The sequence below is a fragment of the Thrips palmi genome, unplaced genomic scaffold (genome assembly GCF_012932325.1).
Source record: "Thrips palmi isolate BJ-2018 unplaced genomic scaffold, TpBJ-2018v1 HiC_scaffold_7, whole genome shotgun sequence".
NCBI lineage: Eukaryota > Metazoa > Arthropoda > Insecta > Thysanoptera > Thripidae > Thrips > Thrips palmi.
Genome location: NW_023144634.1, coordinates 3,420,187 through 3,446,263, shown reverse-complemented (window position 1 = coordinate 3,446,263; position 26,077 = coordinate 3,420,187). Strand labels below are relative to the sequence as shown.

General features: G+C 61.8%; 3 protein-coding genes across 8 annotated transcripts in view; 1 reads left to right on the top strand and 2 right to left on the bottom strand.

Moving 5' to 3' along the window:
* Positions 1 to 839: 839 nt before the first annotated feature.
* Positions 840 to 5,953, top strand: LOC117652609. Its single transcript, XM_034397656.1, has 4 exons — positions 840 to 962; positions 4,953 to 5,198; positions 5,292 to 5,434; positions 5,512 to 5,953. The coding sequence occupies exons 1-4, from the start codon at positions 870 to 872 to the stop codon at positions 5,681 to 5,683; spliced, it is 654 nt and encodes a 217-aa protein (XP_034253547.1). The 5' UTR covers positions 840 to 869; the 3' UTR covers positions 5,684 to 5,953.
* LOC117652716 (wiskott-Aldrich syndrome protein family member 2) lies at positions 5,904 to 21,778 on the bottom strand. The gene is made up of 7 exons (XM_034397809.1): positions 21,762 to 21,778; positions 21,600 to 21,675; positions 9,739 to 10,050; positions 7,754 to 8,125; positions 7,559 to 7,720; positions 7,315 to 7,393; positions 5,904 to 7,130 (listed from the first exon to the last, which is right to left on the bottom strand). Exons 1-7 carry the CDS (start codon positions 21,776 to 21,778, stop codon positions 7,039 to 7,041), a joined length of 1,110 nt encoding a protein of 369 aa, XP_034253700.1. The 3' UTR covers positions 5,904 to 7,038.
* A 1,204-nt stretch (positions 21,779 to 22,982) lies between these two features.
* The window catches only part of LOC117652146 (monocarboxylate transporter 3), a 37,030-nt gene continuing 33,935 nt past the window's right edge, over positions 22,983 to 26,077 (bottom strand). For all 6 annotated transcript variants that reach the window (XM_034396827.1, XM_034396829.1, XM_034396833.1 and 3 more), the window contains 3 exons: positions 25,892 to 26,067; positions 25,421 to 25,643; positions 22,983 to 25,350 (listed from right to left, as the gene is read on the bottom strand). In XM_034396827.1, coding sequence (XP_034252718.1) covers positions 24,929 to 25,350; positions 25,421 to 25,643; positions 25,892 to 26,067 — 821 coding nt within the window. In that variant the 3' untranslated portion in view covers positions 22,983 to 24,928. The remainder of the gene's footprint in view (positions 25,351 to 25,420; positions 25,644 to 25,891; positions 26,068 to 26,077) is intronic.

Below are 26,077 nucleotides of genomic sequence, written 5' to 3'. Positions count from 1 at the left end.
GAGACCGCTCTGCGCCAGAGGGGCTACTCAGCAGCGACAGGTGGGTCCCTGTCCACCTTGGCCTTGACGTGAGGTTCGACGACTGAAGCCTGAAATGTCAGAGGTCCTCCTCCCGAAGATAAGCAGCATCTTCGCATACCGAATTTCGAGTCCTGTAAGGCAAGGAAAGACCAGAAGGGGGTCCACTGTTGTCACGTGGAATGACCAGATGCCGCGGATAGGGGGAGCTTGTTCACTTGGCGCGCGGTTTGAGATCGTCACTGCTTCCCCTCCCGCCACTCCTTCCCGCTCAGCAGACAGATTCCGAGAGTCGCTTTCGTCGCTCTGTCTCTCTTGTGTCCATGGGGCGCCCCATGCGCGCGACAGAGGCAGAGCGACAAAACGACTCTCGGAATCAATCTGCCGCCGCCCATTCATGCTCATTACGCTCGCGTCCCAGAACGGCCGCTTCCCGAACGGACATGCGTACGGAGGGATTATCCCATGGATTACGCGAGTTCGCATAACGCGTGCCGCGTGCCCGTCCCATCGGGTTTGTTAATAGTGAAAGTATCCCTGCAGCGCGGCTGCTGGGCAGCCTGGGCAGCCTGGGCAGCCGCCAAGTTGGAGGGGGGAGTGGTCGCCATGGAAGAACAAGAACAGAAGGGGGGTCATATGGGGTGCTGGACGGTGCTGGACCGGGCGTGGCGGCGTGGCGGCGGGGCTTGAGGCCCGCGGGGCTTGCTGGAGTCTGGAGGGGCCTGGCTCGCGAGGGCGGGTGGGGGTTGACGGGGACCTGGCGGGGGCAGCGGGTTGGGGCGGCCAGGGGCCTGCACTGGCTGCTGCCGGGATTCGTTCCCTGGCTCTTGGACAAGGAGCACCGCGCCGCCATGACCAACGCCACCAGGGTGGCCTGCGCCCTCGCGCTCCTCGCCGCCGTCGTCTACTGCCTCTCCGGCGAGACCGCCGCCGCCCAGATTAAGGTGTGTGCGCGCGTGTGTGTGTGCGTAGGTGTGCGTGTGTGTGTATGAGCAAGTTAGTGTGAGGGGTGCTGGTGCGCGACAGTGTGAGTGTCAATCTCGCCATCGAGAGTGACAGTGCGTGCGTGCGAATACGTGCAAGTGTTTATGTATGTGAGAGCGAGTGAGTGTGAGTGTATTTATGTGTCATGCGGTGCAATTTACGTTCCATCCACGCGGCGGCTGCAAAGTGCAGGTGGAGGGTCACGCGCTGCAGTGTGTCGTCATCCACCGCGTCCGCGCGTCCGCCGCGAAGCGCGAAAAGGCGCGAAGCAGGCCGACGGCGTCGCAGAGAACCGAGTGAAGCCCGGACGGGCAAGAAGTGGGCGGCGAACGCCCGACGAGTGAACCCCGAATGGTGGCATCGCTCTTTGCCGGGAGTCGATGGCTGTCTCGGCAGTGGTGGCAAACCAGCGAGAGGTTCATCAATATGCAGATTGTCGCCGCGGCGCGCTGCAGCGCGCTGGCGGCCTACATCGAGTGCAGCCTGCAGGACCGAGAGTCGCTTTCGTCGCTCTGTCTCGCTCGCACCCGCGTGGGACGACCCGCGAGTGCGAGCGAGACAGGTCGACGAAAAGGACTCAGTCTGGTGCTGTGCTGCGCGCACCTAAGCCGTTGCTCCATTTGAGCCTTGTTTGGCTGCGCTGGCCTAAAAGGCTGCAGTTTGATTGGTGCTTTGCGAATGCGGCCGGAATCGGCGGGATGGGCCGGGACGACGGAGGGCTCCTGTTGACGTAAGAATTAATCATGGAGTGCGGTGGAGTGCTCGCGGCGCACTGCGCGATTGCGTACTCGAGTCCGCCAGTCCGCGCACCGGAATAGGGCTGCCGCGTGTCTCTCTCGCACCCTCCAGTACTGCCTGTGAGTGCGAGAGAGACAGAGATAAGCGAGTGTCGCCGTCGGCCCACCGCACGTCCCGGGTCGTCCCCGGGCCGCCCAAACCGAAAGGTCAAGGCTGCTCGCAAAAAGGCAGTCGTTTTTTTGCGCTCCCATGTTCGCATTCGCCACTCATAAATCCAGGCCGCCTCCTGATTGGTCGGCGAGGAAGCGATAACAAGGCGATTGGCCGCGGGGCGCCGTTCCGCGGCAGGGCAAGTCCCTTTTCCCTTTCACTGGCAATGGCAATACGCGCCAGCCCCAGCCGAGTGAGTGCCGCCGGAGTGTGAACCTTGCCCCGTTGGTGCCCGCTGGCCGTTCCCACACCTTGGGTGCGGGCCTCGCGGCCGTTCGCAGCCGCACTGCAAGGACGCCGCCAAACGCCAGCAGCAGCTTGAGATCGCGGCTCGAATACCTGCGGTTTTTCGGTTTTTGCAGCGACTTGGCGACGGCCATTGCCCTGGATGTGCTGCGCGACAAGCCACGGTACGCAGAGTGAACTCGCGTCGCTCTGTCTCTCTTGCACCTGCACCGGACAGTGGGCCAGAAGCCGGTGGAGGCGGCCAAAACTCTCGACGCGTTTTGAGCTCCAAAAAGGCCTCGAACCGAACGTGTGACCCCACCAATGGATTCCTCGTTCGGAGAGCAATCCGTTGGTGGGGTCACACGTTCGGTTCGAGTCCCATTTAGCGACTCTGGAGCTCAAAACGCGTCCTGAGTTTTGGCCGCCTCCACCGGCTTCTGGCCCACTGTGCACCGGACGCCTACGAGCGCGAGGGAGACAGAGACTGTCGAGAGGACGAAGGGGGAAGTCGGTCGGAAGAAAAAAAGGCGCGCGCCCCTGGCGAGACTCGAACCCGCGGCCCGGCGGCACGACTGCGCGGCCACTGCACTGCCGCTGCGGTCCGGGCCGTCGCCGTCGGCGACCTTGGCCTGCTTGTGGGCCTCGCGGGCCTGCACGGCGCGCACGCGGGCCAGGCCAGCCTGTCCAGCAGCACGCCGGCAACGCCTTTCTTTCCCTGCGCGGCCTGCACCGCCTCGCCGCCTCGCACGGATCAGATTGGCCATAGCCGGCCGGCCCAAATCCATTGGACCGCGTGTCGCAAGCAAGCCTCTCGCACGCTCTCGCACTCGCGGGCCAGATCGGCGCACACTGGCGCGTGGCCAGCAGCGCGCTCTGTCTCTCTCGGAAAGAGAGATAGAGCGACGAGATCACCGGAAGCACGCGCCAAAATCCAATATTTTTCCGCCCCGACAGCCACCTGATTCCGGCGGACCGTTTCGTCGCTCTGTCTCTCTCGCACTCATGCGGCGTCCCGCAGAGGTGCGAGAGAGACAGAGCGAGGTGGAGGCGCGGCAGGTGCAGTCCGACCGCCAGTGACTTTGACGCACGGGTGCAGTGAGAGTGACGTGTTGACGACGGCGAGGAAGACGACCGGGCGGAGCGGGGCGAGGAGCAGGGCCGAACAGTGGCGGTGACGTAACGCCGTGACTTAATGCCGAGGAAGTGTCACCTCGCGGCGGGCCTATCAAATGTCGACCGGGCGCGGCGGTGGATCAAGTGGAGTCGTTCCGGTCGGCTCGAGCCGCACGGGTTGTTCCGGACGCGGCTCATGCTAGCTCCATGAGACATCTCTTGGTGGTTCCGGTCGCATTGTGAACTGCACTTGTTCCAACTTCGTTCCCAAGTTCATACTCTAGACACGTGCAGGTCGTTCCGGCCCAAGCAGTGTGCTGCCAGGTCGTTCCGGCCCAAGCAGTGTGCTGCCAGGTCGTTCCGGCCCAAGCAGTGTGCTGCCAGGTCGTTCCGGCCCAAGCAGTGTGCTGCCAGGTCGTTCCGGCCCAAGCAGTGTGCTGCCAGGTCGTTCCGGCACAAGCAGTGTGCTGGCAGGTCGTTCCAGTAAGTGGTTCCCGGTGACCTGCAACTTCTCAGCCCGCCCGGTGCGATACAGTGTAATGAGTGACTGCAAGGCCCGCGGCGAGGGCGATGCGGGGGGCGGAGGGGCAGGGGCAGGGGGCACACTGGTCCAGCCGCTGGACTCCAGCGACCTCCCCGCAAGGCCGTCCTGGACTTTACGGCCGTCGGTTACCATGGCAACGGTAACACATTACCGGTTTCACTTCTAGTTCCAGAGAAAACGAAAAGGCGCGGACGGACGCTCGCTGAGGTCTCCGAACCTCCTCAAAGTGTCGCCTGCCGTGGCGCCGCGCGACGATTCCCACGAATCGCTTCGTCGCTCTGTCTCTCTCGCACCCCCACGGAACGCTATGACTGGCCGCACGTCGCCTGCCAATTTCCGTGCGAAACTACGGACTTTTTTTCGCAATGTAGTGTAGTGTAGTGGTGCAGTGCGGGTCGGGTATGTATAAGGCACCGGCTCGTTCCACTAGAGCGTGGCTGCTGCTGCTGCAAGGCACTGCGAGGCACTGCAAGGCGCACACCGCGGTGGCGTATGCGTCATTTCGAAACAGCGGCGGTGTGGTGGACCGTCGGACGGTCGCGGGGAGGGAAGGGAGGGGGTGGAACACATTGCGCGCGCGGGCCGCGCTCCTGGATCGGCTGGTCAGCGAGTGTTGTTATGGCGCGAACAACAACAGAGCCTTCTTCTTCTTCTTCCGTCCGTCGGCCGTCGCCCCGTCCGCCCGTCTGCCCGTCAGAATGTGGGAAAGTCCGTCCTCGACAGCTTCCGAGGACCTGAAACGGAATGTGTGCGATGCGCGATGTGTGGCTCGATGTGCGGTGCGTGGAGGAAGCGCGTTGCAGCAGGCGGCCCGACATACTGCGGGCATGGCGCACGCCGCACGCGCCGGTCACGCATTGCAGTCGTTCGCTCTGTCTCACTTTTGGCGGCTACTCCGTCCAGTCCAAGGCGGCAAATCGTACTCCCTCAACGGGTGGCTGCTCTTTGGACCATCCTTTAGCTTCCCTTTTTCACGTAGTGCGATTTCTCGCCTTGGTTCGGGAACAGTCTTGGCGCAAAGTTGGTGACCGTCACCCTTCCTTTGAAAGTAAAAGCAGGCGACGGGGAAGAGAAGCCCGAAAATAACTTTGTCCTTTTGTTGCTTGGCTCTCGGCAGAAGAGGCAGGTGTACCGCGGCTTCCACCAGGGCCCCGCCGTGCCCGTGCAGCTCACCAGGAAGCTCAGCGAGGAGGAGAAGGAGGCCTTCCGCGCCGCCAAGCGCGCCCACCAGGCCGAGCAGAAGATCCCCGGGCGCGCGGGCATCGACTACCCCGCCTACCACGAGGTCCCCGCCACGCACTTCTCGTGCCACGACGTGCCCGTCGTCCCCGGCATGTACGCCAACGAGGAGACCGGCTGCCAGGTACGACCGAACTGCCCCGGAAAAAGACCGGCCTTTGGCTGGAACCATTCTGCTTGGATTTCTCACGGCAATGACTTCTCACCTCTTCGCCAGGCTTACCACGTCTGCCACGACGGCCGCGAGGGCGACCAGGGCGCGTCCTTCCTGTGCCCCAACGGCACCCTCTTCAACCAGTACGACTTCAACTGCGACTGGTGGTACAACGTGGACTGCAGGCAGGCCCGCAGCTTGTGGAGGTGATGTTCTGTCCCGTGTTGTCTTGCTGTTTATGTCTGTTGGCCAACGTGTCTTGACCGTGTTGAACGCGTTGCAGCTACAACGCCGACCCCGACAAGAACCCGTACTACCCGAAGCCCAAGACCCCCGAGCAGATCGCCGACATCGAGGCCGGAGCATACGCCGCCGCCGTCCAGGAGTCCGGGCGCTACCAGGAGCAGGCCGAGAAGTACCAGCAGTACCAGCAGTACCAGCACGCCGCCTTCTAAGCCCGACACCACTGCGTTTTCGACAGAGTTACTCTCACGACGCGTCATTACTTTTTGAAAAACATTTCGGCCCGACGAACCTAGAGATCCGACCCAACCGGGGGGATCCTGACGACCTCACGAGCTTGTAGATAGTGTATTTAATTTATTGAGTGCGTGTGTGTGTGTTGATGAACTTTTGATAACGGGGACTATACCTCGAAAATGAAGAAATTCTAAATATGCGACTTGGACATGATTTAAATAAAATACAAAACAAGTATTTTCACATATCGCTTTTTCAGATATTCCTACTCGAGATTCACATGAAAGATGATCAACAACTACGAAGGAAGGAACAAGAAGCAAGAATATGCCGGCGATTCGTGTACGAATGTGGCAAGTCCAACATGATGAAGTAAGAATGACTCTCTCATTCACTCAACTGACCCGTACCTACGGCGTTCCAAGTTCACACAACAGATTCACACTATGGCTTTATGATACATAACAACAAAACAAATGACACTGTCAACATAGTATGTCACATCTTGACATTAACATTCCTCAGTAAACTTTCCGGCGGATAGGCCGAAAGCAAATTGAACAATAATTTTAATCAGACACGTAAAACACAACAAACAAACAAGCACAAACTTTCAATTTAACTCTTCTCGATAAAATGACGATTTTTTTCTAGTTTGGAATCAATATCTAAACGCGCGTGTCAGCCTAATGGGCCCTAGAAGCTACACGAGGCCTAGACCGCCTAGACTCGGAGCTAGTCGTGAAGCGGGCGAGTAGGTTGGGCTGCCTACGCGGCCGGCGCAGCGCTGCGGGGCTGCACGTTGGGTTGCCTGCCTCCGGGCGGGACCGGTGCGCACCAGGCTCCTCGAGCACAGTCGGCTTTTTGTTGCTTTTTAACAATCTGCATCAAAGAAACAAAACTAACGGACGCCGTTGTTGTCTCGTGGCTGGACACAGCCTCCCCGCTGTCCGGCGGCGTGGCCTTGGTGGAGGTCGCCCCCGTCGTCCCCGGCTCTGGATAAGGAGGTCACCGAGTCGCTTCTTCTGGTGGCGGTGGCTTAAGACCGCCTCCCGGTGTCGTCAGGGAGGCGTCGGCCTTCCAGGGACAACGACTTGCCCGATTAGTTTTCAGTTTTTGCAGTGCCGAGTTTTCGAATGCGCGTAAACTCAGTTCTCCACGCGCGCCCCATTTGACTCTCGCCGTTGGAAGATGGCAACCGTAGCATACCGAGCCGCCGTTTCGCGGAGGATGGCAACCGTATCACACCGGGCACGTCGCCAAGGCAACCAAGGTGGCTCTGCCGCCCTGCGGCCATGCTGCGGCGGGGCGTCCCGTCCAGCCGGCCCCGCTAGAAGGAGGCCAGCGCGTGGAGGTGCTGCAGCCGCTCCTCGTGGTCGCTGTTGTACAGAGCGGCCAGTTGCTCCGGGCTCAGCAGTCCGCCTGCAAGAAGGAGCAGGAGCACGCGTGGGATGAGGCGCCCGATATTTGTGGCAACATCTAGCTAAAGGGCGCGCGGTCAGCAGCAGCAACAACAACAACAACACACGCGTGTCGTGACGTCACGCACTGTGCAACGCGCACGGCCGGCCGCACGCGCTGGAGAAGGGCATCCCTGCTGTTTTACCTGGCAGCTCGGACGCCCAGTCATCGTCCAGCAAGAACGACGGAGAGTCGCCCAGGAGTGCGGCGTCGTTGTGAGACGACTGCAAAAAAAAGTACAAAAAAGGGCGGTGTTAGTGTTGTTTTGGAGTTACAACGTTACGAGGACTCGTCCCTCAGGACTCTGTTGTGTTTCTGTTGCCAGTGCAGCGAACTGGAGTTCGATTTCGCACAGCAGATAATCGCTAAGCGGACTCGGATCGGGTTACCTCTGACAAGCTGTGGAAGCTGAGGCTGGGGCCGAACAGGTCGCGGCTCGGGGGGTGCTGGGCCTCGATGTCGATGAGGGAGGCCAGGGAGTGGCCGAGGTGGTGGTGCGGCGCTCCCAGGTGGTGGAACTTGCGCGGCAGCGGCGGTAGCGACGGCAGCGGCGGCGGGGTGGGGGACGCCGACGGCGAGGGTGCCAGCCGCTGCGGGGGGTGCGGCACCTCCAGGGGGTGCAGCTTGTGGTGGTACAGCGATGGCGGCGGCACGTTGGGCGGCGGCTGCAGGGCGGCCGACGGGAACGGCGAGAGGTTCACGTCGTCCTGCTGGGGGCGGGCGTGCACCTGCGGGGGCGGCGGTGGCGGCGGCGGCGGGGGTGGCGGTGACGGCGACGGCTCGGCCTGGTGGGCGTGGAGGCTGGGCTGGGGGTTGAAGGGCCGTCGCGGAGGCCCGGACGCGCCCCCCGCCCCGGGCAACTGCAGTGGCGGACCCAGCGGCCGCTGCAGCCCCACCAGGTGCGACGCGTGCTGGTTCCAGCCCGCCGGCGTGCGCAGCAGGTACGTCGAGTCCACCTGGGGCACGGGGAGGAACACGACCATCAGCCGGAACGCCCGCAGTGTAGGCGCAAGAGGGAGCTACGAGCCTCCACCAATGGTAATGGTAATGCAGTGTAGGCACGCCCGCACCACACGGCGACGCGGCGGGCCTGCCTACCTCACAGGCGCTCCGTTAGGGTCCCACACGAGGCCGTGCTGGCCGTGCTGGCCGACGACGAGCAGCCTGTGACGCGCACCATCCGCGGCGATCGCGATCCGCGGCGATCAAGGCCGCGGTGACAAAACAGAGCGGCCGGCGGCTTTAACGAGAAGTTTAACGTGCCCGTCGGCGAAGTAATGGCCGGGCCGGCAGGGCCAGGCAAAGCCAGGCAGGCCTCCGATGGCGACACCTACAATTAGGCCCCGGCCGCGCCGCCGCCCCCGGCGATAGCTAGCAATAGCAAGCGCACCCTCTTTGGAGACACTCTTTTTGACGCCAAACATCAACACTGCCAAAAAAAAGATAGAAATTTGAAAGAAAATAAATTCGGTTTGCTCCGTGCATGTCTGCTCATCGTGGGCCACGTGCGGCGGGACTGGGACTAGGCCGTCGTCAGGCCGGGGGGGGGGGGGGGGGGGGGGGAGGCGAGTCGACGAGAGAACGGCACACGCCACGCGAGAAAGGGAGAAGGGAGGCGTCTGATGAGCGCAAAAAAAAGCAAAACGCGAGACGCGGGCGGTGAAGGCGGCGGTGTGACCGCGCGGCGCGGCAAGGCGTTCCAGCACTTCCAGCGTAGCGCCGCCCTGCAGTACAGGCCCATTCCGAAAGTCCTTTATTCGCCGCTCTGTCTCTCTCGCACCCATACGGGACGCCCCACGAGTGCGAGAGAGGCAGGTCGACGAAAACGACTCTCGGGATCGGTCCGCCGGCGCCAAGAAATGGTGGAAAGGTGTATTCGCCGTTCGGGCTTGGGGCTCGGGGCGTGGCCGGGGGGCCGCGGGGGGGGCGGCCAGGGCGTCGTGCGTTCGGGCGCCACGACGCGATTCGCAACGACACGACCGACGCCCTTTGCGTCATGGATGTTATTCGGCGTGCCGCGGGCCGATTCCGAGCGGCGCTGTTGTCGGCCTGTCTCTCTCGCTCTCACGGGCCGCCCCGGATGGGTGCGAGAGAGGCAGAGCGACGGAGCACTGTTCGGGTCCAGCCCGCTGGCCGCTCCGTTTAGACAGGCAACGCATCCAGATGATTAAGCGGTCCAGCGTGAGGGCCTCGCTTCGCCTGGCCGCGCTGGCCGCGCTGGCCGAGGGCGGAGCGGATCGTGGCGCCGCACCGGCGTTGCGGTGTTTGCAGTGGAGGCGCGGGAGTGCGAAAAAAATGGGGGCGAAAAACGAGCGGCCGCGCTGTAAAATGGACAGACCGAATCCCGGTAATCGCGGCAAAAAGTCCGGCCGGCCAGCCTCGTCTGAAAATTGCGTTATTTCTTGAAGGAAAGTACAGAAAAATAAAACCTATCTATATTTCTCAAGGGCGGATCCAGAGACGCGTTAAGGGGAGTGATGCCGCAATCGTTGCCTACAGGGGCAAAGTGCGACTTGCTGTCCAGCTTCCAGGCGGGTGGAAGCAGAAAGACATTGTCCAGTGTACTGACCGTGTTCTGGCCCGAGACCTGCCCCTCGGGCGGCACGTAGCGGCCGTCGTCCGTCTGCAGCACCTTGATGACGGTGGCGTGCGGGTCCTGCGCGTAGCTGTGGCCGTCGGGGTGGCCGTGCGGCCCGTGCCCGTGGTGCTGCGCCGCCGAGTTGTGGCCGTGTCCGCGCCACTGCAGCCCCACGCCGTCGGGCACCGAGAAGCCCGCCTGCTGCAGCTTGTTGAGGGCCAGGCGGTCGGCGCGGAACGCGTCCTCGGGGATCTTGCCGCCCGTGTGCGGGTTCACCTGCTCGCGGAAGATCTGCCGCTTGTGCTGCAACAAGACGACCAGGGTCAGAGGCGTGGTCAGAGAGCTGTGCTAGGAAGAACAGGGCGTTAAAAGACCGTCATCAGCTACTGATTTTACGGCGAAGGGGCGTGAGTGTGCCTCCGTCCCTAACCTTAGCCTTTCACTTAGAGGTGAGGGGCGGGAAGGGACCGCTGCGCCAGGAAATCAGTCGCATGCACCCAAAGAAAAGCGTGTGCTAGGGCCGAAGGAATCGGAGGGGTAGACGGGGGTTGTAGCGAAAGAGGCCGGCGCTGGCGCCTCCCCGCGGCGTTGCTGCAGTCTGACTCCGAGAGTCGTTTTCTTCGCTCTGTCTCTCTCGCACCCACACGGGACGGCCCGCGAGTGCGAGAGAGACAGCGACTGTTGCTGCCGGTCGTCGGTCACACCCCGTAAATCAAACCGGCGACTCATTCCATGCCGCCGCCGCGCTACTCCACGCTACTACGTGAGACAGCGCGACCGTCGGCGATGTTTGTTTTACGGCCATGCCGCGCTCCCGCCTTGTGGATGCACGCCAGTAAACTAGAAAAATCACGGCTACGCTGACCCAACGGCAGTTGCCGCGCAAGCCTGTCTTCTGTCTCGCTCGCACCCCTGCGTCGCGCCCGTCTCGCCCCACGAGTGCGAGAGAGACGGAGCGCCGCGTGACGCATGGCCGGTGCGTCCGACGTCCGAGTCCGCCGCCAAGCACAAGCCGCGCACAGAAGCCCTCCCGACGAACGGAGCGCACTTTAGCGTTGCGAAATGGCAGCACTGCATCGGCTCATCGCGCGCCGGGGAGTTGGACGCACTGGAAAAGGGGGAGGCCACCTGACCGACGACCACCTCTAACGGCCGCCGGCGGAGGCTCCCTGCTGCTGCGGCGCAGTTATCCAGTCATCTGCAGCAAGGTCCTAATCCTGGAGGGGGTGCCGCGTCGCCGCATCGCCGCTGCATGCATCTCACTCTCACACAACAGTACCCGCACAGACACACACCACAGAGAGAGAGAGAGAGAGAGAGAGAGAGAGAGAGAGAGAGAGAGAGAGAGAGAGCAAGGACCACGTGGCCATGGAGTGACATCCCGATGCGCCTACTCGTGCGTGGCTGGAGCCTTGCCGGAGTCGGTGGGTACACTGGGCTCGACTGCAGTTTGATAAATCCTGGCGCCGGGCCACGCCGTGCTCGCGGTGGCGTGGACTGCTCCTGGCTGGGGCTGAACTCCTTCCTGCATCCTCTGATGGCGTTTGCTGGCGTTTCCAGCCCCCCCAGGCTGCAAAGCGATTTAGTTCGAGAGTGCCGTTGCTCTGTCTCTCTCGCATCCGTGCAAGAGAGAGAGAGAGAGAGAGAGAGAGAGAGAGAGAGAGAGAGAGAGAGAGAGAGAGAGAGAGGCAGCGCCATCTGTTCGGAATCAGGCACCAACTCGCATACCGCGTTTCGCTCCTTCCTTGAAGCAGGTACCCGCCCTCGACACTTGCCCAGTCCGGCGTGTCGTCGCTGTCTCTCTCGCACCCACACGCAACCCCCCGTGAGCGCAAGCGAGAGAGAGAGAGACGACTGCAGCCGGCCGCCCATACATATCCGCCGGCGTGTGGACGCGTGGACAGCCCGGTTGCATAACGCGCGGCGCCGCGGCGGGACATTCAAACGTCGTCGGCGTCGCCGGGCCGACAAAGTTTGACGACCGCGATGTTGCACCGCGGCCACACCTTCAATCAACGGCAATTATTGCAGTCTAGACGGCAGGCCGCCCCCAGGTGTGCCGACGGCCCGAAGGCGACCTGGAGGCAGTAACTCTGTATACGGAGCGAGTGGCGAGAGGAGGCGACCGATTGGACGCACACTTGTGTATTCTGGGGCACAATGTCGGACTTGGGCATGGATCTCTTCCTCCATCGCGGCTGCAGCGAAAGGTAAAAGGAAGGCCGGGCCCGCTTGCGGCAGAAATGCGCTAAAAATGAGCCAGAAAAGATCTGTCATGTGTAGTAGTCGATTCTCGTAACTCCGGCGCCGACGGTTAACAGAGGGGTGACAGGGCACGGCGGCGAAGTCGGCGGGTATGGTTTTAGCCAAGCGGTCGAAACCCGCCCGGCAGCTGCGCGGCGGACTTAACACTTCACATTCGCACCCGGTATGCACAGAGTTACGTCAAAGCAATTCCGTTTTCAAGTCCAGACCTCCCGAGCAGTGCTGCTACTTGTGAAAGGTCTCCCTGCTACCAGTGGCGCGTAGTGTGGCGGAGCTGTCTCTTTCATAACGGCTGATAACTTTAATGCAGTTCCCTCCGTCAATCCTTCCTGCTCACCGCGCCAGGACGGTCAGGACGGCTAGGACGCGTCCGGTTCCGCTGATGACCGCGACCACCGCGACGAGGCGCGCGGAGAGCGCCATCCTTGTCGCACCCACCGCGGGCATGCCGCGGGCCTGCGAGAGCGAGAGAGACGGCACGACGGCGTCCCGGGGGTAGGCGGCAGGTGGTCGCGGTGACGCGCTGTTTAAATTAAAATCTGGGGCGGCAGTGACGCGCGCGGGAGGCCGCCGTCGTCCTGGAGGCTGGCGTCGTTCTGGAGGCTGCGCCGCTGTGGCGGCAAAGCGACGGATAGTGGAGCCTTGCCCTCGGCTCGGCCTTCGCAATGACCGTCTCCATCTCGTAGGACCGCCCACTAATCGCTCAGTCTCTCTCGCACCTCTAAGGGCGCCCTATGAGTGCGAGAGAGACAGAGTGACGAAAACGACTCTCGGAATCAGTGTTGTAGGGCCCGGTTGCGCGGAGGCGCGCGTGGAGGCGTGCCTGCACTCTAGAGGAGGTCTTTATCCCCGCGACGGTGCCTCTTCCACAGTTGCCCGCCTTTCGCTGGACGCGTCGCGACGCGCGATGTGCTACATGGAGGCCAATCACAGACATGACCTCCCTTTCATTGCTCTTGCACTGTGCAGCACTCCCCTCCGCGCGCACACGCACACACACACACTCACTCACAAACAGGGACTGAGCGCTGGGTGCAAGGCGCCGGTGCCCGCCCCCTGGCCACCACTTTGGCCCCTAACACGGCGAAGCAGATCCAGCCAAACCTGCCGCCGAATCCGACACGCCTTGCTCGGCTCGGTCTTGCAGTAATTAGTAAAAGGATGTGCGCGGTGGTTATGTGATGCGCCGACCCCGCCGACCCCGCCGACCCCGCTGCCGCACGCTGCCGTGCAACGTGAAGACCACCACGCCCTCGCCTGCCTCGCCGCGCCGAATCGGCAGTCCCTCTCCTCGGACGCGAAGCAACGCAGCATCGCACAGTGGGCCAGAAGACCGGCGGGGGCGGCCAAAACTCTAGACGCGTTTTGAGCTCCAGAGTCGCTAAAGGGGGCTCGAACCGAACGTGTGACCCCACCAATGGATTGCTCTCCGAACGAGGAGTCCATTGGTGGGGTCACACGTTCGGTTCTAGTCCCACTCAGCGACTCTGGAGCTCAAAACGCGCCTGGAGTTTTGGCCGCCTCCACCGGTCTTCTGGCCCACTGTGCATCGCGAAGCCAAGGGAAGGCGGCCCGCTAACCGCCCGAGCATGGCGCGAGCGTGACAACGAAGGGACGTCCGCGATGCAGTTAGTGTCCTCATTTCTAATTGGCACTTTTTTCGCGCTTTTGTCTGCTTCCCGTTTCTGTCTCGTTGTTTGGGAACTCCTCTCCTGCCGGCGGTCCGTCCCCGCGAGTCATGCGATCGCCCCCGCGGACGCGGCGGCTCGGCGGCGGGGCCCGCGGGTACCCGAGAGGCGTCGCCCGGCTTGCATCACCACGCACCGCGAAGCGCGAGGAGGGTGCGGGTTCGATTCCCGGCGACGCCGATGGAAATCCGACTTGCGAAATTAAGCGCGACCGCGCCAAGCTGCAGCAGCGGCCTGCCGGCTGGTTCCATCTCTCTCGCACTCACGGGGTGCCCCGCAGAGGTGCGAGAGAGACTGCCCTTCGGCTCAACGAGGAACTCGGGCGTGGGCGTCTTCTGCCCGATTTCACGCCCGCTAATCCGGGCTTGTTCTGGATCTGCAGACGTGCGTGCGCCTCGCCGCGCCGCGCCGCCGTGACCTTTGCCCCACGCGCTGCACCCTTCACCGCGCCGACCGCGCCGCGCCGACGTCACCGGCCGCGCCGCGCAGTCAAACAAACACTGCCCTGATTCCCAACGGACAACGGACTCCTCCGGCCCCTTTCATCAGCCCTCGCTCCGTCTCTCTCGCACTCGGGGGCCGCGCCGCACAGGCGCGAGAGAGACAGGCGCGCCGTTTCGGCACCAGCCGCGGCTTTGAGGACCCAAGCCTAATTGCAAACTGTGCAACTTGCAAAGCGGCCGGGTTCAAATCAGCGCGTCCCGTGGCCTCGGCGCTTCGGCCGGCCCGGCCTGCTGACTGATTCCGAGCGCTGCTTTCGTCACTCTGTCTCTCTCGCACTCATGGGTCATCGCGTAAGGGTGCGAGAGAGAGAGAGAGAGAGAGAGAGAGAGAGAGAGAGAGAGAGAGAGAGAGAGAGAGAGAGAGAGAGAGAGAGAGAGAGAGGGCAGGCCGAATCGACGAGGCCGTCGAAGGTCCGATTTGGCGCGCGAACTCTCGGACGAGACGAGGCAAACTCGGTGACGAAGTTTGGTCCCTCGAGCGCCTCGTCTCCGTCGCCGCGTTGACTCGGACAAAATCCGGGCGAGTGCCGCAGCCGCCAGCCGCCGCGTTTAGCCAACACAATGACGAGCCGTCAGCCTCCCTGCCGTTTAGCCGCGTCTAGCCTCGCGCCGGGTCGCAATGAGGAACGGCGGCGGTCACGCAGTCGAGCGCCACTTTTGTCTCTCTCTCGGTTTCTCGTTTCTTCGTCGCCGCCGCGTCCGCGTCGTGTCGGGTCGGGGTCACGGGGCGCGGCGAGGGCGCGGCGTCCATCGGCCGCTGGATGAGCAGAGCGACATGTCGAAAGCGTCGTCGGGAGGCGCGACTTTCGCAGCGGCGGATCCAGAGTTGAAAGCAGCACTTTTTGCCCCCCCCCCCCAAAAAAAAAAGGGGGGGGAATTCCTCTTTCCGCTGGACCCGCACCTGGCGGTGCAGCGGGTCAGCCGCAACACTGTAAGTCGCTGGCCGTCCGTTACCCGTACCCGGTAACCGGGCCGAAGCGAGTACCAGCGGCAAACCGGTTCTATCCGGAAACTGACTGTTGGCGCCGGCTGCTGGCTCCCAGGCAGGGATTCGAATCCCAACGAAAGCCCCCGCCACGGCCCCACCCGGTGTTTGAGTGGACTACCCTTCCAGGAAAGTTCCGCAGTCCATATTAATTTTTAAAAATTATTTCGTTTTTTTTTTGCGAGTTGGGGGAAAAGGAGGCGGTCCTGCTTTTCGCTCCGTCATTGAACTGGATGGCTCTGTTTCGCGTTGTGCTCCGCGCGGTGGCGAGGCGGTAACGACACCACCGCCACCGCTGGCCACCGGCACTGGCTCGGCCTGCTCGGCCTGCTCGGCCTTGGGGCAGTGTCGCGTTGTGTCGCGTGCCCGCCCAGCCCCAGGCGCCCTGGCCGCCCACAGCCTGTCGTTCGCACAGGTTGCCCCAGCGCCCAGCGTACACTTAACCTTTATCGCTTCTTGTTACCCTCCAGCTCGTTCAAAATGTGCTCCATTTCCCCCCACTGCCTGCCGTGGAGAACCGCTGTCGCAGTCGTCTCTCTCACACTCGCGGGGGCGTTCGACAGGGGTGCGAGAGAGACGGAGCGACGCCGTTCGGAATGGGCATGCGCGCTGGCCGGCGGCTGGATGCGCGGAGAGCGGCGGTGTCATAGCCGCGGCGGACCAGAGTCCTGGACTGGACGGCGTGCTCGCTGCATTGTATGCAGATGGCGCGGACCGCCCCCCGCCGCCCCCACCCCCGCCCGCCTCCTCGTCGACGGCCTCCCTGGCGCCCGCCAGGATCGGCAAGCTATAACGAGGTGCCTGGATGGATGGAAACTGCGGCAACAGGCTAATGACTCTATCGGCGACCCTCCTCCACGGCGGGGCGGGGCGGGGCGGGGCAAAAGGGTGCCGGCCGCGTTGCGCGACGCTTGTCCACCACTCCGCGGATTCCACTCCCCCCTTCTTTTTTTGCTGCACCGCACCGCGCGGCCCGGCGGCCGCTTATGACTGTATTTACCTCCCAGGCGGCTACGCGGCACTGCACGCTGCACTGCATGCTGTGCGTTGCGGGCCGTGCCGGGCCGTGCTCGCCTCGTCGCAGGAAAAGGTCTTGCCGGCGATTGTCGCGCCGAAAGCCAAAGGCGGCCAAAGGCAGCCAAAGGGCACTCCAGGCTGCGCCTGCCGACGCACGGGGCCGTCCCGCAGTGGGCCAGAAGGCCTGACGCGTTTGGAGCTCCAGAGTCGCTGGATGGGACTCGAACCGAACGTGTGACCCCACCAATGGATTGCTCTCCGGACGAGGAGTCCATTGGTGGGGTCACACGCTCGGTTCGAGTCCCACTTAGCGACTCTGGAGCTCAAAACGCGTCTCTAGAGTTTTGGCGTCCGGCGCCGGTCTTCTGGCCCACTGCACGGCGACCTGCTCCTGTAGTTTGGGTACGGCCCCCGCGTCATATTTGTCCGCGTCGCCTTTCCCTCCTCCGTCACGCCGGCCGTCCACCATCACGGCCTTCTCCGGGAGATTTATGTCCGCGGCTGCAGCAGTCCCTCACGGAGAACTGAGAACTCCCAGCGCGGAATGCCTTGCAGCGGCGGCAGGGAATGTCGCGAGGAGTATTTGTCGGCGCGGCATGCACGCAACGCGGCGCCGCGGTACCGATGCTTTTTGGACGGAAGCCGGTCGCTCTGTCTCTCTCGCACCTGCGGCACGCCCCGTGAGTGCGAGAGAGACAGAGCGACGGAGTCACTTTTCCAAATGCCCCGCCATGGCGCCGGCTTCTCGTGCCAACTGAGGTGAGCGGAGCGGCCTGGCCAGGCGGGCCAGAGCGCTGCTGCTGCACTGCTCGGTCGTGGGAACACGGATATGTCGGGGTGGCCGCCGGCTGGCCGGCTGGCTGGCTGCCGGGTGGTGTGAGTGCACACTGTGTGGTGCTGTGTGCAGTGTGCTGGACGCGGGGGTGTGGTGCGGCGTTCCACTTGGAAACTGCAATTAATGCGCGCAGGACCCTCGCACATTCGGATCACCCGCACACACACACACAAGTACTTACACTCTCACTCTCCCTCTCTCACTCACACAAAACGGTGTACACAATGTGCATGCATAACACGTGCAAGAGCCTGACCACACGACCGGGCAGGTGGTTGTGAACATTTTTGCTGTACAGAGAGTCCTACACAGTGCACTGCTACGACCGACAATAAAACCAGGTGAGTGCCGTATCAACATTGCGTCCGTTTATTGGCTGGCTGAGCGAAATTCGAGTCGCTGCAGCGCGTGCCGTGCCGTGGCACAGTGGGCCAGAAGACCGGTGGAGGCGGCCAAAACTCCAGACGCGTTTTGAGCTCCTAAGTCGCTAAACAGGACTCGAACCGAACGTGTGACCCCACCAATGGATTGCTCTCCGGACGGGGAATTCATTGGTGGGGTCACACGTTCGGTTCGAGGCCCATTGAGCGACTCTGGAGCTCAAAACGCGGCTAGAGTTTTGGCCGCCTCCACCGGTCTTCTGGCCCACTGTGCGTGGCGTGCGTTATACGCGTACCTGGACCGCGGCGGACAGCGGCGCGATTCGCTGCAAAACGAAACAGAGAGAGAATGAGATGCGGCCAATTTAGTACCGACTCACACTGACCGCTTCGTCGCTCTGTCTCTCTCGCACCCATGGGCCGTGCCGCAGGGGTGCGAGAGAGACAGAGCGCTCGCTCGGCCGCGGCATTCTGGCGGCGCAGCGTCGCAGCGTCGCTGCAAGCGTCCGCTATCTCAATAATATTCCCCGCTGGAGACCGCCAGGCTGATTCCGAACACTGGTTTAGTCGCTCCGTCTCTCTCGCGCCCCTTCGGTACCCTTCGGTACCCTTCGGGGCGCGCGGCGTGCCGTGGAGGTGCGAGAGAGACGGAGCGACGAGAGCCCCGTTCGGAATCAGCCTGAACTGCAGGCCGCGCATCGCGCATTCCCTCGGACAGATTGGCTGACCCGTAGCCCCGCGTAGCCCCGCGCGGCCGTGCCCTGCCGGCGCTGCCCTGCCGCCTGCCGAGTGGAGGCCCTCCCGATGCGCGCCAAGTTGGCAATCCCTGGCGGGGCGCGGCGGGGCGGAGGCTGGCCCACTCCCAGTGGCTTGACTTGCTGGCGCGGAAGACCAGCACCGCGTCGGACTGGCCTCGCCTCGCCCCTGTCTGCCAGTCTCTGCCAGTCTGACCCCGGGCACCGGCGGGGCACCGACGGCCACCACGCGCTTAACCTTTATCCCGACGTCACCTCGGATAATTGAAGAACGTGTTTGCTTTGCGTTCCGTCACGCGTCTAATGACTAGAATGGGGTGCAGCTTCACCTGCTTCGCCTTGCGTCGCGCTGCCGGCCGGCGGTGAAAACAGTTTGGAACGCGTGCGCCGCGACGCCCCCTGCCGGCCCTGCCCCTCCGGTTCACGGCGCCTGGCCATGCGCTACGCGGCGCTACGCGGCTGTGCGCCACGGCCCGCTGCTTCCCCTGTGTCGACACCTGTCTGCTGCGGCGTCGCGACGCTCCATCCTCCATGTGGCGGGCCGGCGGCGCGGCGCGGCGACCCCTCGCCTGCCTGGCCTGGCCGCGCCACGCCGCCGCCGCCTTGTTTGCGCTTGTTTGCGGGCTGGTCCAGTGACCCGGAGCCCCGCTGGGCCTGGCGTCGGCCTCGGGACGACGCGCTGGAGAGCCTCCAGGCCGCCAGGACCTCTTGTAGAATCTCCAGGACCTCTTGTAGAAACTCCTTAGGACCTTTGGAGAACCTCCAGGACCTCTTGCACAGCCTCCAGGACCTTTTGGAGAACTGCCAGGACCTCTTGGAGAACCTCCAGGACCTCCTGCAGAATCTCCAGGACCACCTGGAGAATGGCGATGGCGCCACGCTGCTTTCCTCGGCAGGCCAGACGCCGCCGTCGGCGCCCCTAGCCCGTCGGCGCCGAGGCCAACAAGGGCGTGCTGATTGACTCGCCAATCTCTGGTGCCTCCCCGGGGATTGTCTTCCTTCTGGGCCGTCCGGGCCGTCCGGGCCGTCCCGCTCGACCCTCGTTACGAACGCATTCACCGGCCGGCCTCCTCCAACTGCACTAATCAGCGGCCAGTCCGCGGTTCGACTCCCGGCGCCGGCGCCGAGTCGGACTGTCCGAGGCTCTCGCTAGCGCCAAGTGAAGTCCGCGGACGTTGTTGAAAAATCAGCCACTATTGTAAGAGTTGAACCCGTGTCTCGGATTGTCCGAACGGTTCAATCTTTGCTGCGGCCTGCTGCGCCAGGAGGAGCGACGGCGATGGACACTGCTCTGCTGCGCAGGCAGCCCAGCGGACTGATTCCGAGAGTACGTTTCGTCGCGGCGTGTCTCTCGCGCCTATACTACGGGACGCTCCATGAGCTGTGAGAGAGACAGAGTGACGAAAACGACTCTCGGAATCAGTCTGCAGGCAGGCAGGCGCGGCGGCCAGGATGAGCCTTTCACTGCCTGCCGCGGTGTCCTAATGCCGAAGGCACGATCGCACACTCACACTCACACAGACACTCACACAGACACAGAGGCGCGAAAGGGAAAAATCAGCCACCTTATCTTATGTGACAAAGTAGCCCCTGCTCTTAGCACCTTCCCGACATAACACCCTGCGGGGACATCACAACAACAGTCCCCACCCACACCACACTGAAAAAAAAATTGACGTCGGTATTCGAACCTCGAGACACCTGATAGCGGAAGCGAGGTCGCTATAGCCACAATGCCGCGATAGCGAGTAAATTTCGTCAGCGCAGGCCGGCCGGGCATGTGTTGTGTTTACGGCGCGTTTCACAACTATCGCGGGTTGCGCCCGTCTCCGCCTTCCATTAGCGAGCCTGGAGCTGGACGCTGGGCTGGAGACGCCTGGAGGATGGGCCATGCCGGCCGTGGCGTGTCTGCCGCCTCGTTCAGAGCGATCGTCGCGTCGCTCTGTCTCTCTCGCTCCGCACCGGGCCGCCGCGACACAGTGGGCCAGAAGACCGGTGGAGGCGGCCAAAACTCTAGACGCGTTTTGAGCTCCAGAGTCGCTAAATGGGACTCGAACCGAACGTGTGACCCCACCAATGGATTCTTCGTTCGGAGAGCTGTCCATTGGTGGGGTCACACGTTCGGTTCGAGTCCCATTTAGCGACTCTGGAGCTCAAAACGCGTCTAGAGTTTGGGCTGCCTCCACCGGCTTCTGGCCCACTGTGCGCGACCGGCCCTTGCGTGCGACAGAGACAGGGAATGGTTCGGCCGGCCAATAAAACCGGTGACTAAACGCGCCGGCCGCCAATTAGTTTGACGGGCCGCGGAAAACAAAAAGCGACGCGTTGCACGCCCAGGAGCGCCACCTGGACACCCATTCCGAGAGGCGTTTTCGTCGCTCTGTCTCTCTCGCACTCACCGGCCGTTCCGTATGAGTGCGAGAGAGACAGAGCGAGTCAGGTCCGGGAGCAGCGAGCTGTTGTGGGGTGTGAGGACACCTCGGCCTTCTACTAATGTTTTTCGGGAACCCAAAACTACTTCTATTCATTTTAGCAGATGATACCTTTACTACTTTAAACTAGAACAATACAAAACAACTTAAAGGTGTCAGCTAGTTTTTAGTAGGTGCGCTGATGCAGACGCCCTGGTGCACCAGGTACTTATTTTTATTTTTTTCGCTGCCCATCCCGGCACGTCGCAGCCAAGGGCGCGCCCTTGCTGCCCTGGCTGCCCCTGTTGGCCCCATCCTTGTGGCGTGCCGTAGATTGGATCGCCGCGGTTTCAATGAGATGAGAAATTCAGCGCGCACCCGACGGCCCGAAGCAGGCACAGGGGGCCGCTTCCTAACAGCACTTTTCTCGCTCTGTCTCTCTCTCTCTCTCCCATGCGGCGGTCCATTGGGGTGCGAGAGAGACAGGGCGACGGAGCGGCCCGGTCACGTCCCCTGGCGAGTGGCTGCAACTGCCGGGCAGTCGGGCCGTGCAGCAGACTGATTCCGAGGGTCGTTTCGGTTGCCCCGCACTCTCGCACCTACACGGGACGGCCCACGAGAGCGAGAGAGACAGCGCGACTCTCGGAATCAGTCTGCAGGCGCGCTTTTCAAGGCACACCGCAGGAATGCCCTGGACGAAAAGCACGCCAGCCACTTGTCTGGAGGGGGCGTGGCGCGGCGCGGCTGGTTCCGACGCAAATTAAAAACTCAATCGGCGCGACGCGACGTCACCGTCACGCCGCCGTCACGCCACCGTCACGCGCGTGTGGCGTGACAACCGCGTGCGCGGCGTGCGCAGTCGCGCAGTCACGGCGGCGTGCGTGCGTGCGCGCAGACAGAGGCGCCTCCGCGCTCCTCTCTCCCCGCGCCGGCCCGGCCGACGCGGAGGACCCGGGGGAAATGAAGACCATTTCGGGGGTCTCCGCGTGCCCGAGCGGGCGGCGCTGGCTCACCTTGCCGTAGTCGCCGGCGGGCGCCTCCAGGTCGGTCCTGTCGGTCCTCGGCCCGGGGCTCGGCGCGGCCGCGGCCGCGGCCACCGCCACCACGAGGACCGCCGCCAGGGTGCTGCAGGCGCTCATCGCGGACGCCGCCATGTAGTTCCCGCTGCTGCTCACTCGGGCGCGGCCGCCATGACGAAGGGGACGCACTCGCACGCACGCGCCGCGGCACTCCAGGGCCTTCTCCAGGGCGGGCAGGGCAGCTGGCGCGAGCGTCGGACTGACTGAGGCGCTCAGGTCCCTCGCCTAGCGCGTCTCTGCCCGCGGGGCTCTGGGGCGCGGGGCCCTTCCCCCCTCCAGGGCCTCCAGACTCCAGAGGCAGGCGCCTCGGCCCCGCCGCCCCGCCGCCGCCCCACCAGGCGGGGACCAGCTGGGACTTCCCTGTGCCGCGGTGCGGACCGTGCCGACCACGGTGCGGACGCAGCCTGGCGAGAGAACGAGCATGACCTGGGGATCATCCGAGGATCATCCCGCCTGTCCTGTCTGACAGCCCCGCCAGCCCCGCCAGGGCGGCGGACTGGAACAGCGAACAGGCGTTGCGCCAAGTGGCAGTACCAAGTGGCGCCTGTGTCGTGGTACTCGGCGCAGTGGCCGGCAAGAGGTGCACTGCAAGTACGTGGTTCAGCGCTTGACGCGACTGGCTTCTTTGCGTGTGACCAATTCGTGCTCTACGGGGTCCCTGTCTGCACGGCCCAGGACGCAGACCACTACGGACTTCCCCGGGCGTTGTTGCCTTCACTGAGTCTCTGAGTTTTTCATCAAAAAGGGTCGCTTTGGCCGCTGCGGCGCCTCGCAGCCTCGGCGAGGCGATGCAGTGCATCACCCGGCCGATGGGAGTGAATCGCAGTGATTCGCAGTCACACGGTGCGACAGAGACGCAGAGACGCGCCAAGGCTGGCGAACGGACGTGTTGGCGATGGCATAACGCGTCAGCCGTTCGCGAGTTATTCAATTGTTGCCTCGCAGCGACTAGCAGCACTAACAGCCACGCAGCGTCGTGTGCCATGATGGATTAGCGGCCCGGGCCGGCCGTGCACAAACCACGTAGCGGGCTCCACTGAGAGGCGGAGGACCCTTGACGGGAAGGACGCGGCCAGCACGAACGCCCAATGACGGTGGCCGGTGGCCCCTGCACCATGTGCTTATCTTTTAAGATTTTAAAATCTTAATTTTTTTAATGTTTGTGTTTTGATTTCTATTTACTTATTTAATTATTTAGTTTTGGTTTTGCTCTTGATCTGAGACTAGTTCTCTTCTAAGCGAAAGTTCGATTGGTTGGTCTCAAGTTTGTCAGCTTCTCCCAAGGAGTGAGGGTGTACTCAATGAAAACATCTTGGCTATGCACAATTGTTTATTGACATGGTTGCAGCTGCAGGCGTGAGTACAAAAGAAAATCAGAGAAAAAAAAAGAACACAATAAAAACATCAAGCCTTGCCCTACCCTCTGAGCAGCGCGGTCCCAAGCCGGGCCGGTGCCCTCCGACCGCCCCACTCGTGACATTCACACACTCATTCTCTCGATCACACAATTTCATTACAAAAATATAGGGTTCGGCGCGCTACACGGTAAGGGGCGTCCGGGCACGGCCGCGCTTGGCACAGGCTGCTCGCTCCACGCTGCCTCTGGGCTGCAATCACAGATACCGTATCTCCTGAGGAGACAAATAGCACACTTACACTGAAAAAAAAATGGAAAAAAAAAGAGGAGTTGTGCTTATTTTAACAGATCAAGTTTAAAACTCAGGTTGAAACTTGAAAGAACGTAGTATTTCGTTCTCATGCCTTGAAAGAAAGACATGAAACTTCTCCGCACCTTGTGGCTGCAACCACATGCGGAAATCTTTTTGTATTGGTGTTTACGGTTGCATGTTGCGATACAGAAGTACACTTACACAAGTCTGTTTAAGTTATGCATAGTTTTCATAGAGTCTTCTAATTTGCAGCTCTTCATACTTATACACACAAATCAGCTCAAAAATACAATCTACTGTATGTAGACATTAAGGACAATATCAAGAAAAAAAAAAAAATGAAAGAAAGGGAATCAAGAAATGTGCCAAGAGAAATAATGATGAAATGTACTCTAGATTCATGGTTGATCTTGGCATGTAAAATGACTCTGCCAGCAACCAGGAATGCACTGGAAAACGGCTCTGGCATCATTCTTTGACACATACCCACACCACAGCTTCACTCTCATTTCTATGCAAACATCCTCCGAAGCTCTTAGCAGTTTCTAGGTAAAGGTTCTCCAGAGACAAAAACAATGAAACTCAAAGGCTTCAACATGGTCAGTATTTATAATACCTCAGCATCTAAACAGGCAAAATGTTTGTCACTGTCACATTAAAAAAAAACAATACATGGACTTATGGCAAAACACCACCAGATTCCACAAATTGACACTAAACACAATCCGCAATGATGGTTGAGTTCTTCTGCACAGCCGTAAAAGAATACTTGTCCCCAATGTTCACAAGAATCCGTGCCAACATAGACACAGAATGTTGGCGAATCTTTGGAAAATTAAATTAGACAACGACACAGAGAGAATGTATCACTACACATTTGACCACAAAAAAATTAACATAGAGTACAATGAACCAGATTTCGAAATAATCTTCATAGCTATTAAAGCCTGACTGAACTCCATTTCTTGGTGAAAATACTGAAGTCTTTGCGCAGGAAGTCTGCGAGACACTCCCTGCTCTTTCCTCCTTTTTCCGTTCTCCCAGAGGACAGGGCACTGCATCTGCATCTCTCTACGCAACACCCCAGGGACACGAGGCCATCAGAGGCCCATCCTATACAAATAAAAAGGACTATATTCACGAAATTTGTCACAAAATATATGATGCAGATCCGGTGCCCTGCTTCCCGGGGGCTAGTGCTTCCCCATTGGGGAATCCCCAGTAGTGCTGCCCGCCCGCGAACAAAAATCGCGACACGAATTTACTCTGTCCTCCAAGACCCCCTGCTGCGCGCTGCTGCGCGACGATGCGGCAAGGCGGCGAGGCTACTCGCGGTGCGGTGCGCACGGTGTAGTGCGCACGGTGTAGTGCAGGCGTCGGTTCCACGTCAGACATTCACCGAGACGAAAAAGAAATGAAACGAGAGAAGAATAAGCGTATGACCGCGTTGATCCTCGCGCCGGGCGCCCCTTCGCACCCGGGGCCTGCTCCGCCTGCTGCGCGCTCAGTGCTCAGCGCGCCGGACCCCGGGGCGGCGGCGGCGGCCTTCGCGCCGAGGTATCATCCCCTAGGCTCTGTGGCTCTGTCTCGAGCTCACAGCACGGACTCGATCTGTTTGATCTCCTTGGGCGGGTTGGGCGTGCGAGGCGACGGCGCCGTCTCGCGGATCTCTGGAATGGTGATCTGGATGCCCTCCTGCTCCTCCTCTTCCTCCTCCTCCTCGTCCTCGTCGATGGGCGTGAGCGCGTCCAGCTGCGGCGGCAGCTCCTCGCTCGCCGTCCACTGCTTCAGCGGCCCCGCCAAGAAGGACGTGACGGTGGACACGGCGAACAGCCCGGCCGCCATGTAGAAGGGGATGTCGTAGGTGCCGGTGGCGTCGTACACCATGCCGGCCAGCGGCGACCCCACGGTGGCCGCCACGCCGCGGAACAGGATGAGCAGGCCGAAGGCGTTGGTCAGCTTGTCCAGGCCCAGCAGGTCCACCAGGATGATGGACGTGAGCGAGATGTAGCCCGCTGCGGACAGAGCGACGCGTCAGACGAGGACAGACACACACAACGCACAGCACTGAATTCACCAACTCACAGATGGAGATGCCGAAGAAGATGGCGACGAGGATGAAGCTGAAGTACGACTCGCAGAACGGCACCGCGGCCACGGACAGCGTGGCCATGACGAGGCACACGTTGTTCATGAGCAGCGTGTTGACCTGGGGGAAGTCGGCCACGTAGCCGCAGAGCACGCGGCCCACCGTGTTGACGATGCCGATCCACGACAGCAGCATGGACGCGTTGTTGTCGCCGACGTTCTGCAGGCAGGCAAGGAACAAGTCAACATCTCAGATCTCGCGGCGGTCCAAAAGCGCCTGGCGGGTAGGCAATCCGGATGCAGCCCTGCTCGACGGGACTGCCTACCCCGCCGTCGTAAGGGGCCATGGCGCCTGGCGGGTAGGCAACCCGGATGCAGCCCTGCTCGACGGGACTGCCTACCCCGCCGTCGTAAGGGGCCATGGCCAACAAAACACACATTTTTCGAAGACACTGCGAAATGACTAACCGCTTTTTTGGCGACTTCGACGAGGTACACGAAGGGTACGTAGAGCCCCGCCATGCCGAACACGTTGCTGATGGCGATCATCATGAAGACGGGGTCCTTGAGCAGCGAGACGTCCATCATGGTGGCCAGGGCGTGCTTCATGGAATCGGGCAGGGCGAGGCACGGGCAGAGGTCGGCTGTGCACGA

Bases quoted from the DNA above. Each gene is read 5' to 3' on its own strand.
- LOC117652716 (XM_034397809.1), bottom strand. The intron at 7,721-7,753 runs GCACCCTCGCCG...CCCACCCCGCCG, and splicing joins CGCACCCCCCGCAGCGGCTG to CCGCTGCCGTCGCTACCGCC. The intron at 7,131-7,314 runs GTAAAACAGCAG...TCCTTCTTGCAG, and splicing joins CTGGGCGTCCGAGCTGCCAG to GCGGACTGCTGAGCCCGGAG.
- LOC117652609 (XM_034397656.1), top strand. From the start codon at position 870: ATGACCAACGCCACCAGGGTGGCCTGCGCCCTCGCGCTCCTCGCCGCC. The intron at 963-4,952 runs GTGTGTGCGCGC...GGCTCTCGGCAG, and splicing joins CCGCCGCCGCCCAGATTAAG to AAGAGGCAGGTGTACCGCGG. The intron at 5,435-5,511 runs GTGATGTTCTGT...AACGCGTTGCAG, and splicing joins CAGGCCCGCAGCTTGTGGAG to CTACAACGCCGACCCCGACA.